The sequence below is a fragment of the Phasianus colchicus genome, chromosome 9, assembly GCF_987193195.1.
Source record: "Phasianus colchicus chromosome 9, bPhaCol1.hap1.1, whole genome shotgun sequence".
NCBI classification, from domain to species: domain Eukaryota; kingdom Metazoa; phylum Chordata; class Aves; order Galliformes; family Phasianidae; genus Phasianus; species Phasianus colchicus.
The window spans coordinates 2,937,586-2,955,592 of NC_143444.1; the positions used below are offsets into that span (position 1 = coordinate 2,937,586).

General features: G+C 53.6%; 1 protein-coding gene across 1 annotated transcript; it reads left to right on the forward strand.

Annotated features, from left to right (window-relative positions):
* The first annotated feature begins 266 nt into the window (after positions 1 to 266).
* LOC149916735 (uncharacterized) lies at positions 267 to 15,407 on the forward strand. The gene is made up of 6 exons (XM_090145757.1): positions 267 to 645; positions 2,731 to 3,945; positions 5,347 to 5,417; positions 11,125 to 12,981; positions 13,240 to 13,309; positions 15,232 to 15,407. Exons 1-6 carry the CDS (start codon positions 267 to 269, stop codon positions 15,405 to 15,407), a joined length of 3,768 nt encoding a protein of 1,255 aa, XP_090001883.1.
* Positions 15,408 to 18,007: the final 2,600 nt, after the last annotated feature.

Sequence of the window (18,007 nt, forward strand, 5' to 3'; positions counted from 1 at the left end):
TGGCCCGCCGTCGTCAGGACGACGCCGAGCCCCGGGCAGCCGGCTGCCCAGGCGGGCGCGGAGGGCTGCCGCAGTGCGCTGCGGAGCCCGCCGGGGCTCTGTGACGCGGGCCGGCGTCGCGCCCCAAGGCCATTGTGACGCGGGGCCGCCGCGAGGGGCCGGAGTCCCCCGGAGAGAGTGCCGCTCACTCTCGGGAGAGCGGCTCCGCGAGGAGGACGCGGCTCCCCCGGGTGCGTGCGACCGAGCGTCTGCGCGAGGACGCGGCGATGAGCGAGGAGCGGGAGAAGAAGGACGACCGCCAGCCCGACGCGGGGCTGCCACGCGTGCGCGACCGCCGACAGGTGCGGGCCGGGGAGGGAGGCGCTCGGGCTCGGCCGGGCCGCCGGCGGCCGTCGAAGTCGCCGCCGCGGGGGACGCCGGCCGCGCCTTCGCCGCCTCCATCCCGGTTCTCCTTCTCCCCGCAGGTGGTGCCGCCGGGCGGCCGGAGCCCGGGCTCGTCCCTCCGCGGCGTCCGTCTGCCGCCGCTGCCCGGCCCGGAGAGCGCGCGGGCCTCCGGGAGCCGCCGCGCACAGGTAGGGAGCCCGAGGGAGGCGGGGCCGGACGTCTTCCCGCGCCGCGTGGGGACCGCCCTGTGCCGGTGCGGCTGTGGGGAGCGGGGCGGCAGCCGCCCGCGGGCTGAGCGCTGCCCTCGGTGCTGCGTGCGGCGCGAGCGGCGAGGACCGCGCTCACTCGGCCTTTCTCCTCGGCTTCTCTTGCAGGCGGGCGGGCGGCAGTTCCTGGAGTCGGCGACCGGCGGCGGTGCCAGTGGCCAAAGCAGACAGCCTCAGCCACCCTTGCTGCCTCGCTTAAGGCGGGCGGGGCTGCCGGCAGCAGCACCCAGGCGTGCAGCAGCAGCTTCTGGGGTCTGCAAGCTGCCTGCTCTGCCAGCGGCAGCCTCTTCCACACCATCTCCAAGTGGCAGAGCACGTGCCGTGGGCATCAGGGGCAGCAGACTCCCAGTCCTTGCCCCGAGACCTCCGGGAACCTTGCATGTCCAGGATGGGACAGCAGGGGCTGAGAGCCGGGGTGCAGCCCTGGAAGTCTCAGCTGTTCTCGGGCGTCGCAGTGCCAGACCCAGACAGAACTACGTGGTGTCCCTGAGCTGTGCTGCAGCCGCAAGCCCAAGAGCCGGAGTGCAGCTGGCAGTACCAGGGCGCCAAGCACCTACCAGCAGCCTGAGAACACCAGCAGGAACGGCCCAGGGACTGACCACCAAGGCTGGGAAAGTCCACGCAGCTTGGAGAGATGCTCAGGAGGGCAGCACAGACACTCGTGCTGCCACTACACCATCTTCCAGAGCAGCTCAGAAGGGCCCAGAAGGGCAGGCAGGCGGCAAAGAGCAAGACAAGGAGCCCCTGCCTGCATTAGTGCCTGAAGATGCAGGCAACCTAGATTCTCCCAAGGCTGCACACTCTCCAGAGGAGGCCAATAATGCAGTGCTGTTCCCAAGAGTGTGTGAGGGGGGAGAAAGAGACGTAACTGCCACCACCATGCCTGAAGCCTTCAAACAAGCTCTGGGAGCAGCACTGAGACTGCAAGATCCCAGAGGGGTCAACCAGGTGGCCTACAGATGTTCTCCAGTACACCCAGCAATCTGGAGAATTCGGGATGAGGCAAGGAGGGAGCAGATGTTGTCCAGCTGGAACATCTCCTGGCCAAATCTGAGCATGCTCAGGCTGCTAAGACCCCAAGCAGCACATGCCAGTGCCAGTGCTACCAACAGTGCTCAGGGTATGCTGGACACCTGCACCACAACAGTGATGGTGGAGGGCCTCTTTCCTGCACCAGGGGAGCTCCCCTCCTGGGATGCTGGAGTGCGGGATGAACCGCATGATTTAGAAGAGATTGTTGAGACAGGAACTGCAAGACAGTCATCTGGTGACCTGCAGAATGCATGTCTTGCCCTGTCTGATGAGGCAGAGACAGTGTGTTCAGCTTCTCTTCTGGGCGCTGGTCTTGGGCCTGCAGGACAGCTTGAGCCATTGCCTGCATCAGTGCCTGAAAATGCAGAAAACGAGACCACGCACTGTCCAGAGGAGGTCAATGCAGCACCACTCCTGTCAGCATGCAAGGGAGGAGAAGAAGAAATAGCTATGCCTGTGCTGGAATTGTCCAAAGAACCTCTGGGAGAAACACCAAAACTGCAAGATGCCAGAGAGATCTACGGGGAGACCTATGGATATTCTCCAATTTTCCCAGCAATTCATAGAATTCAGAATGAGGCGAGGAAGGAGCAGATGTTGTCCACCTGGAACATCTCCTGGCCAAGCAACGAGAGCATGCTCAGGCTGCTGAGACCCCAAGCAGCACATGACAGTGCCAGTGCTACCGACACTGTTGAGAGTATGCTGGAGACCTGCACCACAACATCGATGGTGGAGGGCCCCATTCCTGCACCAGGAGAGTTCATATCCGGGGATGCTGGCGTGCAGGATGAACAGCATGATTCGGAAGAGGCTGCTGAGACAGAATCTGCAGGACAGTCATCTGGTGACCTGCAGAGTGCATGTCTTGCCCAGTCGGATGAGGCACACACCGTGTGTTCACCATCTCTTCTGGATGCTGATCCAGGGCCTGTAGAACACCTTGAGCCTCTGCCTGCATCAGTGCTGGAAGATGCAGAAAGCTCAGATTCTTCCGAGGCTGCACGCTCTGTAGAGAATGCTGATGCAGCATCTCTCCGCTTGTCAGTGTCCGAGGGAGAAGAAGAAGCTATGCCTGTGCTGGAATTGTCCAAACAAGCTAAGGGGGAACCATCAAGACTGCAAGATCCCAGAGAGCTCTACAGGGAGACTTATGGATATTCTCCAATTTTCCCAGCAATTCGTAGAATTCAGGATGAGGCAAGGAAGGAGCAGATGTTGTCCACCTGGAACATCTCCTGCCCATGCAATGAGAGCATCCTCAGGCTGCTAAGACCCCAAGCAGCACATGACAGTGCCAGTGCTACTGACACTGTTCAGAGTATGCTGGAGACCTGCACCACAACATCGATGGTGGAGGGCCCCATTCCTGTGGCAGGGGACCTCCTATCCTGGGATGCGGGAATGTGGGATGTACACCATGATTCGGAAGAGGTTGTTGAGACAGGAACTGCAGGACAGTCATCTGGTGACCTGCAGAATGCATGTCTTGCCCAGTCTGATGAGGCAGAAATATCACGTTCAGCTTCGCTTCTGGATGTAGGTGCTGGGCTTAGAGGACACCTTGAGCCATTGCCTATATCTGTGCCTGAAGATGTGGAAGACTCGGACTGTTTCACAGCAGCGCACTCTCCGGAGGTGGCCAGCGAAGCACCCTTCTTCCTGTCATTGAGTGAGGGAGAAGAAGGAGAAGAACCAGCTATGGCCATGCCTGAGTCCTCCAGTCAATCTCTAGGAGAACCATCAATTCTGCAAGATCTCGGAGAGATGTACTGGAAGGTCTATGGATGTCCTCCAATTCACCCAGCAATCCGGAGAATCCGTGACGAGGCAAGAAGGGAGCAGATGTTGTCTACTGGGAACAAGTCTGAGCCATACAGTGTGGGCATGCCCAGGCTTCTCGTGCTCCAAGCAGCAGATGATGGTGCCAATGCTGCCGACACTGCTTGGGGCATGCTGGACATCTGCGCCACTACATCGAGGGCAGATGGCCACTTTCCTGCCTCTTGTGATTCCCAAAGCTGGGGTATTGGAATTAAGTATGCAGAGGAAGCGATCATTGACGATGCTGCCAGTGATGCCAGCACCGCTCACAGCATGCTGGATGCCAGGGACACTGCAGTGATGGCTGAGAGCATGCCCACGCCCTCCTGTTTTTGCCCTGATACCATGGTGGGTGTGGAAGAAGAATGGGAGGACAACCGTGAGGAAGAAGCTGCTGAGGCAGTCAGTGTGCCACCAAGCATTTCTCATTCCTCAGCTGGTAAGATGAAGACAGCAGCGGCTCGCCGCCGGATGCCAGCTGTCATCAGGAATGTGCTCCGGGCTCTGCGCAGGATTTGCACCTGCAGCTGCATCAGGGGACAGCAAGAGGAGAAGCACGAGGCTGCAAACACCAGGCAGCACCCCAGAGATGCCTAATTCCATCTTGTCAGTGTCAAATTATGATTCCATCCTGTCAACGTAGAATTCTGATTCCATCTTGTCAACATAGAATTCTGATTCCATCATGTCTACATAGAATTCTGATTCCATTTTGTCAATGTCGAATTCTGATTCCATCCTGTCAACGTAGAATTCTGATTCCATCTTGTCAATGCAGAATTCTGATTCCATCCTGTCAACATAGAATTCTGATTAAATGCCATCTTTATTCTATCCTGCCTGAGTGCTGTCTGATCTGTCACTCATGCATGGTTGGTCTCTGAGTGCGACTACTGGGCTCAGAGCACGGGGCAATGGATCCATGTGTCGGTGGTGGCAGCAAGTGCAGAGAGCGTGGGCGTGCAAGGGAGAGTGATTTGTGACTTGCAAAGTGTGAGCTGGCTGAGCCGGTGTGTGTGTGAGGTGGGCTGCGATGAAGGGGGTGAGGGGCTCTGAAAGGGGCAGCCCTGGTGGGAGAGCACCGCTGTGCCTGTAGGGGTGAGAGCACGGCCAGACACCTACCTAGAAGGCCCATTTGGGGCAGCTTTTGCTGAAGGGGCAGTCCTTTAGTCCAGACGCCTTTAGTCCACTCTAGGTCTCCATTTGCCGTTAGACTTCCACACTGTCCATACAGGAGAGTTATAAGGAAAGTTTGCAGATGCTATTATCCCTTGATTGCACAGTTCATGAATCTCCAATCCTCCTGCCACAGGCAGGGCCACCAACCTCCCCATTTAATACTAGTCCAGATTGCCCAGGGCCCCATCCAATCTGGCCTTGAACACCTCTAGGGATGGGTTTGATGGGATCTCAAAGATCACCTTTTTCCAACCTTGTTTCCACCCCCCAAGGTGGACTGGGTTCCCTACCTCTGCATCCGTCTCTTCTGCCTCTGGATCAAGCCTGGCCTGGAATGTTTCCTGGAAGAAAGGAGTCTTTATAGGAAGCAAGAGGGAGATAGTCACCACCATGGATCCAGCATGATAGTTCAGTCACTGATCTTCAGTAGTGGTGGGTTGCCGAGCATTGTTGTTCTGTTGGCGATGACAGTGACTACAGCGATGATGGCAACTTTTCAGTGGTAGTACAAACTTATTTATAAGTCCAAAGTCAGCTCTCTTTGGAGTGGCAGCTTCTGGCTTTGGGATCTCAGAAAGAACCCCTTTTGTTCCTTTCTTCTGGGCCTTGCCAGTAGATAAGAGGGAGCAGGGAGGTGCCCACTTGTATCTTGCCTTCACAGGATACAATGGTATCATCGCCCAGTCTCATAGCAAGCTGGAGTTATTTGGTCACAGGCTATATCTTCCACCAGTAAGCAGTCCTGAGCACTCCCTACCAAAGGCAAACAGCTAAAATTGTCCACACAGTGATGTTGATTGCCACACAGCAACACCCATCACTCATCTCCTAGACAAGGCAGCCTTATCACAAGAAATACCTCAGGAAGCAAGCTTTGAGCCAAAAAAAAAAAAAAATCAAAGAATTCTCACACCACCACGTGGCTCAAAGATTGCTTGAAATGAAGCATAAGTGACCCTCCATGGTGGTGAGGAAAAGAGAAAAAAGAAAGTAAGAAAAAAAAAAAAAAAGTAAGCATAAGGGAAAAGAGGAGTGGGAAGGGGGGTTAAATGTTACAGTTGTTATGAAGAATTTCTTGGGCTTGGTTACAGAGGTTGCCCTGATTTGTTGGACTTGTTCATCATCAGTTGAAGTGGTTACAAAGTACATGGAGGATACAACTCCTTGTATAAAAGTTGAATCAAACATGGAGCCATACAAGAAACAAACATAAGAGTTGCAACAGCACAGGAAAAAGGATACGTTTCTCCCGTGGGCAATTTGTTCAGCAACATTTTCATTATCATTCCATTTTTAGACAACAATTAGAGTCATTCAATTTGCCACAGACACCACCTGTGACTCTTCAGGAGTGGTGACACGAACGTTCCATAATGAATAAAAATTAGAAAGTGAAAAGAGACAACTGTACATTTGGCAATAACCATACCTTTAACAATAGCCAATAATATTAAATCAGTAAGTAAAACAAATAGAGCTATTTGTGTCAGCTGCTTTCCCCACCCAGGAACTCCCAGTGTAAGCCAAGATCCAGATGGGAATTCTTCAGTAGAGGTTGTGGTGTTTATGAACACCCATACAATATTACACTTCAGTGAATTCATCAAAAGCGTATCTAGTCCAATTTGACAATATGTGGACTTGCCATGTAATGTTTTCTAAGATGATTTAGTATCACGAGAACTCTCCACTTGAACATTTCCAAAGCAATTCAAATGCTGAGAGATATAAATCTTAGTTTGGCAAGTTCAAGTATTGCTACAGTCTACAGAATTTTTCACAGGATAGTGTGTGCAGGATAGTCCACAGTATAAACCATCAAGAGGAGTAATCCCAGAAACATACACGTCTCTTATCAAAACTTAGACACTTTCCAACAACCATGTTTTGGATGGAACTCCTGGACTGGTGTGACACTGAAAAGCATCAGTGCAAAAGGCTTTACGATAGATTTCTTTTGTGCCCACATCTAACAGATATTAGATGGGTCTCTTGATTCATTTCCCAGTTTGTTAGGAATTTGGAAACACTGTGGAGGAGTCACATGCAAATCATAATCAGTTTGAAAAAAAGGGGTGAAAGAAGGGGTCAAAAGAAATGGTATCACTGTGCAGGGAGTACCAGTAAGCCAGGATGACCTGTAAGAACTCTGAACCCAGTTGTGAAATTTAACAGATCCAAGGACTGATATCAATCACCACCCACACTCACAACAATGCAAAACACAATATGATTGCAACCAAAAAAATGTAATTAAGAGGTATACTCAGTATTCTAGCATGATCAAATCTTCAGTATTTCTGTCACAAAACACAAACGGTTAAAATCAGCCTTAAAATTAGCCTTTCTGTCAAGTGCCCACGGGGATCTTCTGTAAAATAAAACAAGAACCAACTTGCCCTTTTTGGGCTTTGTAAATATGGTTAAAAAATGAGGGAACAATTGAGGAAGTGTTGATTTCATATTACTTTTTTCGGGGTGTCTTTAGCCTTCCAAGGATATTTGGTAAGGGATTCTGTTAAGGTTAGGGAACTGGCCTCATGTTAGCTGAGTCAATCGCACAGGCTGGCCAGGGAGATAAGAGTGTTTCCCTGGCTTATCAGCCTCTGGATCATGACTCACAGGGGTAATTGGCAAGAGTGGTGAGGCCTTTAGACACAAGGTGTTAAATGGAGGATCTGGTTTCCCTTTGTGGTAAGCTTTCTAATGCATCCACCCTTCACTGCCCCCACCCCGGTCACTTGGGAGGGGCGAAGACATCAGTTTTTTATTGGATAGCTGCTCAGGTTTTGCTTTCCAGGTCTTGAGCTTTTGTTCTGGCCACCACTTAACTAATTTCTCTAACCTGACAGTGGGTATTCCATTCATCAGATCTCACGGGGCATCCTTTTGCCAGCCCAGTGTCCAGAGACAATTACCTTTATGATCAATATTCCGCCTATCTGTTTTTACTGACAATGAAACCCTTCCAGTCCCACTGAGCTTTGGGCTAGGTGGCCTGGGGGCAAGGCTGACCGCTGCAAGTCTTACTTCCCTTGGCTCAAATTTACTGGCGGAAGAAATCACTGACCCATATTTTCTTCCATAGTTGATTAACTCTTGGACAGCCTTCTTCCACGCCCATACGTCCCCTGACTGCAGATGGTTAGATGTTACAGTTCCTTCTAACGCTGCCCGGGTTCTCTCTCCCTGACACATAGCTTGTATCTTTCCTTGCAGTTGTATGCCTATGGGTTTCAATGACTCTGGAAGCCCCCTAATTAAAGCAGTCATTCTCTCAGGATCAACAGGCATCATCATAGGTGATTCGTGGTGTGGCTGCAGCTTTCTATCATACATCATTTGGAGACAAGCAGCCTTTTGAACGCTCTCTACTAACTGGTCGACTGTTCCAGTAATAGCAAGAGGGTATCCCTTTTCTAGAGGATTGAGACCACCTGCCCAATAGGCAGCCCTCTGTGTTAAGGACCAGGGAGCACCATTGTTGCCAGTAGTTAAAAATACTCCTGGTCCCCAGTAACCTCCCGCTTCCTTTTCCATTAGCTGTATCTGGTCTCCACCAGTGAGACTAACCCTCCATACATACTCATTTTCTGACTCCTTTGGAGAGCGGCTGAAATCTTTTTTCAATTTTGCTAGTTCAGTGGCTGAGAAGGGAATTCCTTTAACATTCATTTGAGGATCTAGATCCTCCCTGTTATTGAATGCATATTCGGTTTTTATCAAAGGGTGCATCTGGGCTGGAGAGGCCTCTAATTTGTCTAGCCTTGCCTTCATTTCTTTCAATCCTTCTAGAGGGTAGATTTTTTCTTGAGGCAAACTATGGGCGACAGTATCGCTATTTTCTTTATACCTTAACTGCTCCTTCAGAACCCCTAGTAAGGGAGCTGCATCATGCTTTTCATTTTCTAATGAAACAGGCCACAAGGGTAATCCATACCGTATGACATGGTGAAAAAAACCTCAAAACTGACGGGTTTGACTGAGATGGGCAGCCACTGCTTTGGGAGAGACTGGCAGATGATAATTGCTTGTGAATCATTTGTTTTGTAAGTATATATACGTATGCATGTATTATTAGCACTACTGTAATTTCTCTCTTATTTTTCTGCCTTAGTAAACAGTTTTTATCTCAACCAAATCATTTTTTTTCTGATTCTCTCCCCCATCCCATCTTTTCAAATAAGTGAATTTCCAGATTTGGACTTAAAATTTGCTGTCATACAAGCACTAACATTTTTGTTGTATTATGTAGATGTATGAGCAAACAATTCTCAAAAAATTACTGCCATGTCTACTTTGCTGCCAAATTTATATCTTCATATAAATATTTACATTTTATAGACATTTCCATTATTCCACATATTATGCTATTATATATTTACATTTATATACAATTACTATTTACATTTTATAGAAGACAAAAATCCAGTGACACTATTTCCCACTTCCTATATAGTCCAGTGACAATATATTTCCTATTAATAGAAAAAATGCCAATATAGGCATCTGAAACTATTGCAGGTTTCAAATGAAATAAGTTTTTAAGTAATATATCTGAACAAATTTCCAGGAGAAAAAAAAAACCAGCCTTTTTTTCCAAAACACAAGAGAGTGTGCTGGCAGGATTTTAACTACCAGCCATGGTGGTCTCAATTTATACACTGAATAAGATTTTCACTCTAGTGCCATGGCTATTCAGGAGACGTGTGTATGCTTAACGGGGCTGGCTGGCTGCACTCCACCATGCTGCTCTTTCACTCTCCCTTCTTAAAGGAACAGGGATGAAAATACAATGAAGGAGAGCTTCAGTTGAGATAAGGACAGGGAGATCTCTCACCAAGGACCATCGTGTGCAAAACAGACTCAAGTTAGGGGACGAATGTAAGTTTCTGTCTGTTAATAGCAGACTAGAGCACTGAGGAACTAGAAGCAAACTAAAAACATTTTCCCATTCACTCATTCTCTTCCAAGTCGTCCCCTTAAGTGGAGCAGGGAACTGGGGCTATGGTCGGTCCCTAAAGCTCTGATGTTGCACCACACAGGGTCCCTCTCACGGCAGCCATCTTTTCTAAACCAATCCCTCACGGGCTTCTGACAGACTGCAGCTCTTCAAGCGCTACTCTAAAGTGGCTCCGTACCCCGGAGTCCATCCTGTAGAAACTGCCCCACGGGCAGCACTTCCCCAGAGCTTCAACACCACACTCTCCTCTTCAAGAGCAGCAGCTGGCCCAGCCCTCCTGCCCCACCGCGGCCCTTCTCCATGGCCGCAGCTCCGGCCCGGGGCTGCTCCTGTGGGCACAACATGGCTGCGGCCTCCTGCAGGCCGCGCCTACCATGGGCTGCTTCATGGCTGCAATGGAGATCTGCTCCGTGTGGTGCCCACGGTCTGTAGGGGCCGGCCTGTCATATGTCTCCTGCTTTCCTCTTCCCTTGAAACAGAGGGTGAGGTATCTAAATGGACTGTTCATACCCTTGTTTGTCTTCCTCAGCGATTGCCACTTCCTACAGCTTCTTCACGTGGTCCCTCTGCACTCTGACCACAGCACAACTCCCTGAGATGAGGCCACCCCAAATACCCTTCAAACAACATCTGGTCAACCACATCCTCTCTTGGGATGTGCTTCTGGGTTAAAATCTACTATGTGCTAAAGGCATACTGTTTCTCCAGCCCACGGTGGTCACAACACGTAGCACATCTTCATGCTGTGTAGCTTTCAGCAGAGTTGCTGTGTCCCTGTGGCCACGCTGCAAGCACTGCTGAAGGCTGCACACTGTCTTTCCTTGCTGCCCTCATTTGCCTGGTTGTCTGTCTCTTCACCAGCTGATTGCTGAATGAGGGTTTGAGACCCACTAGTACCATCTGTGGATAAAAGGTGTAGTCTCTTCCAGCCAGCCAGGAGCAAGCTATCACCCAGAGCAGCCACGAGGATTCTCCAAAGAAGCCTGGGAACAGCTACAACAATTGCTGTGGCTCTGTGTGTTGCTCCCAGTCTTAATAATCAGGCTTAATGATCTTCTTAAAATACAGTGTTTGCAGTGCCTCTGATATGAATCAATGTTTAAGAAGGGCAAAAAGGGCTGCTTACTGCAAAACAAATACTCGCACAGAAAGATTAGGCATTTGTTTAGCAAGCTTAATTAAAAAGCTCTACTTGGTGCCTCTTTGAGGATCTAAACTCCTTGATAAAGAAATAACCCGTTTTTCCAGTTATAGCTTCCTTTTCTTTGTAAGTGGTGAGTAGTTTCAAAGATCAAAAGGCCAAGTCTCATACGCCATCTTAATTTGAAAGATATTTTAACATTCTGATAAGCACAGTTTTGGAATGCTTCATTTTGTTTGCCTCACTAGTCAATGTGCAAACTTAGGGTAATTAAACAAAGTGATATTTCACAGTCAGTCTTTGCATTTAGACAGTGAATGTGTAAGTTTAAATAGGAAAATCTACATACTCTCGGGAGAGCGGCTTGGCGAGGAGGACGTGGCATTAGAGGCAGCAGACTCCCAGTACTTGCCCCGAGACCTCAGCACACACCGCAGATGTTGTCCAGTTGCAACACACGGTGGGCAAACTCTGTGAGCGTGCCCAGGCCCAGTGCTGCCAACACTGCTCAGGGAAACCTGGGCGTACGCTCCGCGACATCGAGGGCTGAGGCTCAGATTCCTGCCTCTGGTGGTTCCCGAACCAGGGATGCTGGAGTGCAGGTTGAGCTGCAAGAATTAGAAGAGACTGCTGAGAGGGAATCCGCAGGATGTTCACCTGGCAAACTGTGGAGCGCATCTCTTGCCTCACCTGATGAGGCAGGCAGCATGCCTTCGGCTTCTCTTCTGGCTGCGGACCCTGGGCCTGGAGGACACCTTGAGGCTTTGGCTGTAACAGGTCCTGAAGATGGGGAACACTCAACTTCTTCCAAGGCTGAATACTTTCCAGAGGAGGCCAATGCAGCACCTTTTTTCTGGCGAGCATGCGAGGGAGAAGAAGAAGAAACGGCTACCACCATGCCTGAATTCTCCAACCAGTCTCTGGGAGAAGAACAGAGGTTGCAAGATCCCAGAGAGGTCTACGGGGAGGCATATGGATATCCTCCAGTTCACCCAGCAATCCAGAGAATCCGGGATGAGGCGAAGAAGGACCAGATGCTGCCACACTGGAACATCTCCTGGCCAAATAGCATGAGCGTGCCCCCGCTGCTAAGGCCCCAAGCAACAGAAGACAGTGCCAGTGCAGCTGACAGTGCTCAGGGCACGCTGAGCATCTGCAGTGTGACATCGAGGGCTGAGGGCCAGTTTTCTGCTTCTGATGATTCCTCAGCCAGAGGTGTTATAGTCCAGGACTCGCAGCTAGAGTTGGAAGAGGCTGCAGAGATAGAAACGGCAGGACAGTCATCTGGCACCCTGCAAGTTGCATCTCTTGCCCCATCTGATGAGGTACACGCTGTGTGTTCACCATCTCTTCTGGATGCTGAGCCAGGGCCTGCAGGGCACCTTGAGCCTTTACCTGTATCAGTGCTGGAAGATGCAGAAAGCTCAGATTCTTCCGAGGCTGCAAGCTCTGCAGAGGAGACTGATGCAGTATCGCTCCCCTTGCCAATGTCCAAGGGAGGAGAAAGAGAAGAATCAGCTATGGCCATGCCTGAATCCTCCGGACAAGGTCTGGGAGAAGCACGGAGACTGCCAGATCCCAGCGAGATCAACAGGGAGCCCTCTGGGTACTCTCCTATGATCCCAGCAATGCGGAGAATTCGTGAGGAGGACAGAAACGAGCAGATGTTGTCACACTGGAATATTTCCTGGCCAAGGAATGTGAGAAGCCCCAGGCAGCGAAGGCTCCAGGCAAGAGGTGACGCATTCAATAATGTTGGCGCTCGTCAGGGCATGCCAGGTATCTGGCCCACGACATCCCGGGCTGGTAACTGGTTTCTTGACTCTGGTGACTCCAGAAAGTGGACTGTTAGACTGCCAGTTATACTGGAAGAGTCCAGTGATGACAGCGACAGTGCTGCCAGCACTGCTGAGGGCACACTGGATGCCAGAGACAATGCAGTGAGAGATGAGGGCATGCACCCGCCCTCCTGTCCTTGCCCTTCAACACTGGAGAATGTGGAGGAAGACTGGGGATGTGACTCTGAGGAAGATGCTGCATCAGAGGCAGTCAGCATCACATCCAGCACATCCGATGAGCCATCTGGTGAGGTGGAGGCCATTTCTTCAGCTTCATCTGTAGCTGCAGATCCCATGACTGAGGAGCATGTGTCAGCATGTGAGGGAGCAGAAGATGTGGGCCCTCAGCATGAGGTGAGCAAGGTCAGCACCAGGCATGAATTGGAGGCAGAGGCAGGAGTGGTGCCTGGAGTGTGCGCTGTGGGGAGATGCCTGGAGATGCTGTCTCCTTTCCAACCAGCTCCATGCATTAGGGTGGACAGCCCCTCTGTTATTCCTGCCTTGCCTTCAATCAAAGGGGCCTGGAAAGGGGATCCCTCCCCTGGACCCCTGGCACCCACACCATCACCAGCCAGTGGCATACAGGTGTGTGGTTTTGTTCTCTTCACACAGGTTTCTGCAGAGGCTGAAGAACGTGCACAGAGCTCCGTGTGCTTCAGAGATGCACCGGAGGATGGCCCAGGTACATCCCCAGACAGAAAACAATCCCAGGGAGGGACCTGTCAAGCTCAGATGGCCCACCAAGTGGCATGGAGGCTGACAGCGTTCCATGCGCTGCCATATCCAGGCCAGTCCTCCCAGGGAAATTCCATGGTGGTGGGTGGCACGGCCAGACACCTACCTAGAGGAGACCAGGAGTGTCCCAGCTGGATCAGGGCTCCTCAGGTGTCTCACTGCAAAGGCTTGGGTATTCCCTACATTGACATCATCATTCCCCCTTATGAGGATATCATCAGTATACAGATAAATCCGGACACCGTGGTCCAACGTGAGCTTCTCCAGCTTCTGTGCCTATGCTCCAAGCGCCAGAGTGGGCGAGTGTCTGTACCCCTGGGGTAATCAGGTGACTGTGCATTGCACTCCCTCCAAGTAAATGCAAAATTGATTGTCCTCCACCTTCTTCAAGGGGACCATAAAACAGCTGTCTTAGGCATCAATGGCAGCCAGAAAGGGATGAGCCTGTTCCTGTAGGGCAGTAATCAATTCTGAAACATTTGGGGCAGCTTTTGCTGAAGGGGCAGTCTTGGCCTCCAGATGCCTGTAGTCCACTGTAAGGAACGTGTCTGAGCCATACAGTGTGGGCACGCCCAGGCTTCTCGTGCTCCAAGCAGCAGATGACGGGGCCAGTGCTGCCGACACTGCTTGGGGCATGCTGGACCTCTGCAACATGACATCGAGGGTGGATGGCCACTTCCCTGCATCTTGTGCTTCCCAAAGCCAGGATATTAGAATTAAGTACACACAGTAAGAGACCATTGACAGTGCTGCCAGCGATGCCAGCACTGATCACGGCATGCTGGATATGGATACCAGGAACACTGCAGTGATGGCTGAGAGCACGCCCACACTCTCCTGTTTTTGCCCTGATACTGTGGAGGGTGTGGAAGAAGAATGGGAAGACAGCCATGAGGAAGAAGCTGCTGAGGCAGCCAGTGTGCCACCAAGCATTTCTGGTTCTTCATATGGTGAGATGAAGACCATGCCTTCAGCTTCCCCTGTGGCTGCAGGACCCAGACCTGAGGGACATTCATCTGCATGCAAAGGAGCAGAAAGTACAGTCAATTTCAAGCACAAGGTGAGGGAAGTCCATGTGGTCAGGACCAAGTGTGAAATGAAGGCAAAGACAGGAGCTGTACTGGAGTGTGCACTGTGGGGAGATGCCTGGTACTGTCTTCTTTCCATCCAGCTCCATGCAGAAAGATGGACATCCGGGGTTACCCCGGCTTACCTTCATGTGAGGGGCATGATTGACAAACCAGGAGAAGATAACCTGGAACTTGGAGTATTGCTGGCAAGGAACCTACAGGGCTGGTTTTGCTCTCCCCTCACAGGTTTCCGCAGAGGCCAGAGGAGGTGCACAGAACTCCAGTCGTATCAGAGAGACATCAGAAGATGTCCCAGATATGTCCCCAAATGGAGAGCCTGCTGAGCCTGATCAGCCCTGTGAGCAGCTCGGAGGCTGGCAGCACTCCATGCGCACCATTCTGCTGTGCCCAGGACAGCTTTCCCTCCCAGGGAAAAGCTGTGCTAGGGGAGCACGCAGGTCCTTGCCTGGTGCCCACCCTGCCCCTTGCCTATTGCTATCTGTCTCCCATAGCAACCGCTGCCAGACCACATGCTGCCAAGGTTTCTGCAGAGGACAGAGGACCTGCACAGAGCCCCAGGTGCTTCAGAGAGGCACCGGAGGATGGCCTAGGGACGTCCCCAGACAGAAAGCCATCCCAGGGAGGGCCTGCCCAGCTCAAATGTCCCACCAACTGGCACGGAGGCCAGCAGCGGTGTGCGCCCTGCCATATGCAGGCTCATTTTCCCAGGGAAAACCCATGTACAGAGCAGGCAGGGCCTCGCCTCTGCCCCTTGCCTACAGCTCTCTGTCCCCCTCAGGTTCCGCAGCCGCACCACACGCAGCGGCTCGCCGCCGGATGCCAGCTGTCATCAGGAATGTGCTCCCAGTTCTGCGCAGGGTTTGCACCTGCAGCTGCATCAGGGGACAGCGAGAGGAGAGGCACGAAGCTGCAAACACCAGGCAGCTCCTGGAGATGACAAACCCAGTCCTGTAGATGTAGAATTCTGATTCAGTGTTGTCTTTATTCTCTCCTGGCTGAGTGCTGGGCTCAGAGCACGGGGCAATGGATCCGTGTGTCGCTGGTGCCAGCAAGTGCAGAGAGCGAGGGCGTGCAAGCCATCCCAGGGAGGGCCTGCCCAGCGCAGACGGCCACGAAGCAGCACGGAGGCCGGCAGCACTGCGTGCCCCGCCGTATCCAGGCCCACCGTCCCAGGGAGAGCCTGCAGCGGCCCCTGCCTGCAGCGCTCCGTGCCCCACACGCTGCCGCGACGTGCCGCCAGTGGCCCGCCGTCGTCAGGACGACGCCGAGCCCCGGGCAGCCGGCTGCCCAGGCGGGCGCGGAGGGCTGCCGCAGTGCGCTGCGGAGCCCGCCGGGGCTCTGTGACGCGGGCCGGCGTCGCGCCCCAAGGCCATTGTGACGCGGGGCCGCCGCGAGGGGCCGGAGTCCCCCGGAGAGAGTGCCGCTCACTCTCGGGAGAGCGGCTCCGCGAGGAGGACGCGGCTCCCCCGGGTGCGTGCGACCGAGCGTCTGCGCGAGGACGCGGCGATGAGCGAGGAGCGGGAGAAGAAGGACGACCGCCAGCCCGACGCGGGGCTGCCACGCGTGCGCGACCGCCGACAGGTGCGGGCCGGGGAGGGAGGCGCTCGGGCTCGGCCGGGCCGCCGGCGGCCGTCGAAGTCGCCGCCGCGGGGGACGCCGGCCGCGCCTTCGCCGCCTCCATCCCGGTTCTCCTTCTCCCCGCAGGTGGTGCCGCCGGGCGGCCGGAGCCCGGGCTCGTCCCTCCGCGGCGTCCGTCTGCCGCCGCTGCCCGGCCCGGAGAGCGCGCGGGCCTCCGGGAGCCGCCGCGCACAGGTAGGGAGCCCGAGGGAGGCGGGGCCGGACGTCTTCCCGCGCCGCGTGGGGACCGCCCTGTGCCGGTGCGGCTGTGGGGAGCGGGGCGGCAGCCGCCCGCGGGCTGAGCGCTGCCCTCGGTGCTGCGTGCGGCGCGAGCGGCGAGGACCGCGCTCACTCGGCCTTTCTCCTCGGCTTCTCTTGCAGGCGGGCGGGCGGCAGTTCCTGGAGTCGGCGACCGGCGGCGGTGCCAGTGGCCAAAGCAGACAGCCTCAGCCACCCTTGCTGCCTCGCTTAAGGCGGGCGGGGCTGCCGGCAGCAGCACCCAGGCTTGCAGCAGCAGCTTCTGGGGTCTGCAAGCTGCCTGCTCTGCCAGCGGCAGCCTCTTCCACACCATCTCCAAGTGGCAGAGCACGTGCCGTGGGCATCAGGGGCAGCAGACTCCCAGTCCTTGCCCCGAGACCTCCGGGAACCTTGCATGTCCAGGATGGGACAGCAGGGGCTGAGAGCCGGGGTGCAGCCCTGGAAGTCTCAGCTGTTCTCGGGCGTCGCAGTGCCAGACCCAGACAGAACTACGTGGTGTCCCTGAGCTGTGCTGCAGCCGCAAGCCCAAGAGCCGGAGTGCAGCTGGCAGTACCAGGGCGCCAAGCACCTACCAGCAGCCTGAGAACACCAGCAGGAACGGCCCAGGGACTGACCACCAAGGCTGGGAAAGTCCACGCAGCTTGGAGAGATGCTCAGGAGGGCAGCACAGACACTCGTGCTGCCACTACACCATCTTCCAGAGCAGCTCAGAAGGGCCCAGAAGGGCAGGCAGGCGGCAAAGAGCAAGACAAGGAGCCCCTGCCTGCATTAGTGCCTGAAGATGCAGGCAACCTAGATTCTCCCAAGGCTGCACACTCTCCAGAGGAGGCCAATAATGCAGTGCTGTTCCCAAGAGTGTGTGAGGGGGGAGAAAGAGACGTAACTGCCACCACCATGCCTGAAGCCTTCAAACAAGCTCTGGGAGCAGCACTGAGACTGCAAGATCCCAGAGGGGTCAACCAGGTGGCCTACAGATGTTCTCCAGTACACCCAGCAATCTGGAGAATTCGGGATGAGGCAAGGAGGGAGCAGATGTTGTCCAGCTGGAACATCTCCTGGCCAAATCTGAGCATGCTCAGGCTGCTAAGACCCCAAGCAGCACATGCCAGTGCCAGTGCTACCAACAGTGCTCAGGGTATGCTGGACACCTGCACCACAACAGTGATGGTGGAGGGCCTCTTTCCTGCACCAGGGGAGCTCCCCTCCTGGGATGCTGGAGTGCGGGATGAACCGCATGATTTAGAAGAGATTGTTGAGACAGGAACTGCAAGACAGTCATCTGGTGACCTGCAGAATGCATGTCTTGCCCTGTCTGATGAGGCAGAGACAGTGTGTTCAGCTTCTCTTCTGGGCGCTGGTCTTGGGCCTGCAGGACAGCTTGAGCCATTGCCTGCATCAGTGCCTGAAAATGCAGAAAACGAGACCACGCACTGTCCAGAGGAGGTCAATGCAGCACCACTCCTGTCAGCATGCAAGGGAGGAGAAGAAGAAATAGCTATGCCTGTGCTGGAATTGTCCAAAGAACCTCTGGGAGAAACACCAAAACTGCAAGATGCCAGAGAGATCTACGGGGAGACCTATGGATATTCTCCAATTTTCCCAGCAATTCATAGAATTCAGAATGAGGCGAGGAAGGAGCAGATGTTGTCCACCTGGAACATCTCCTGGCCAAGCAACGA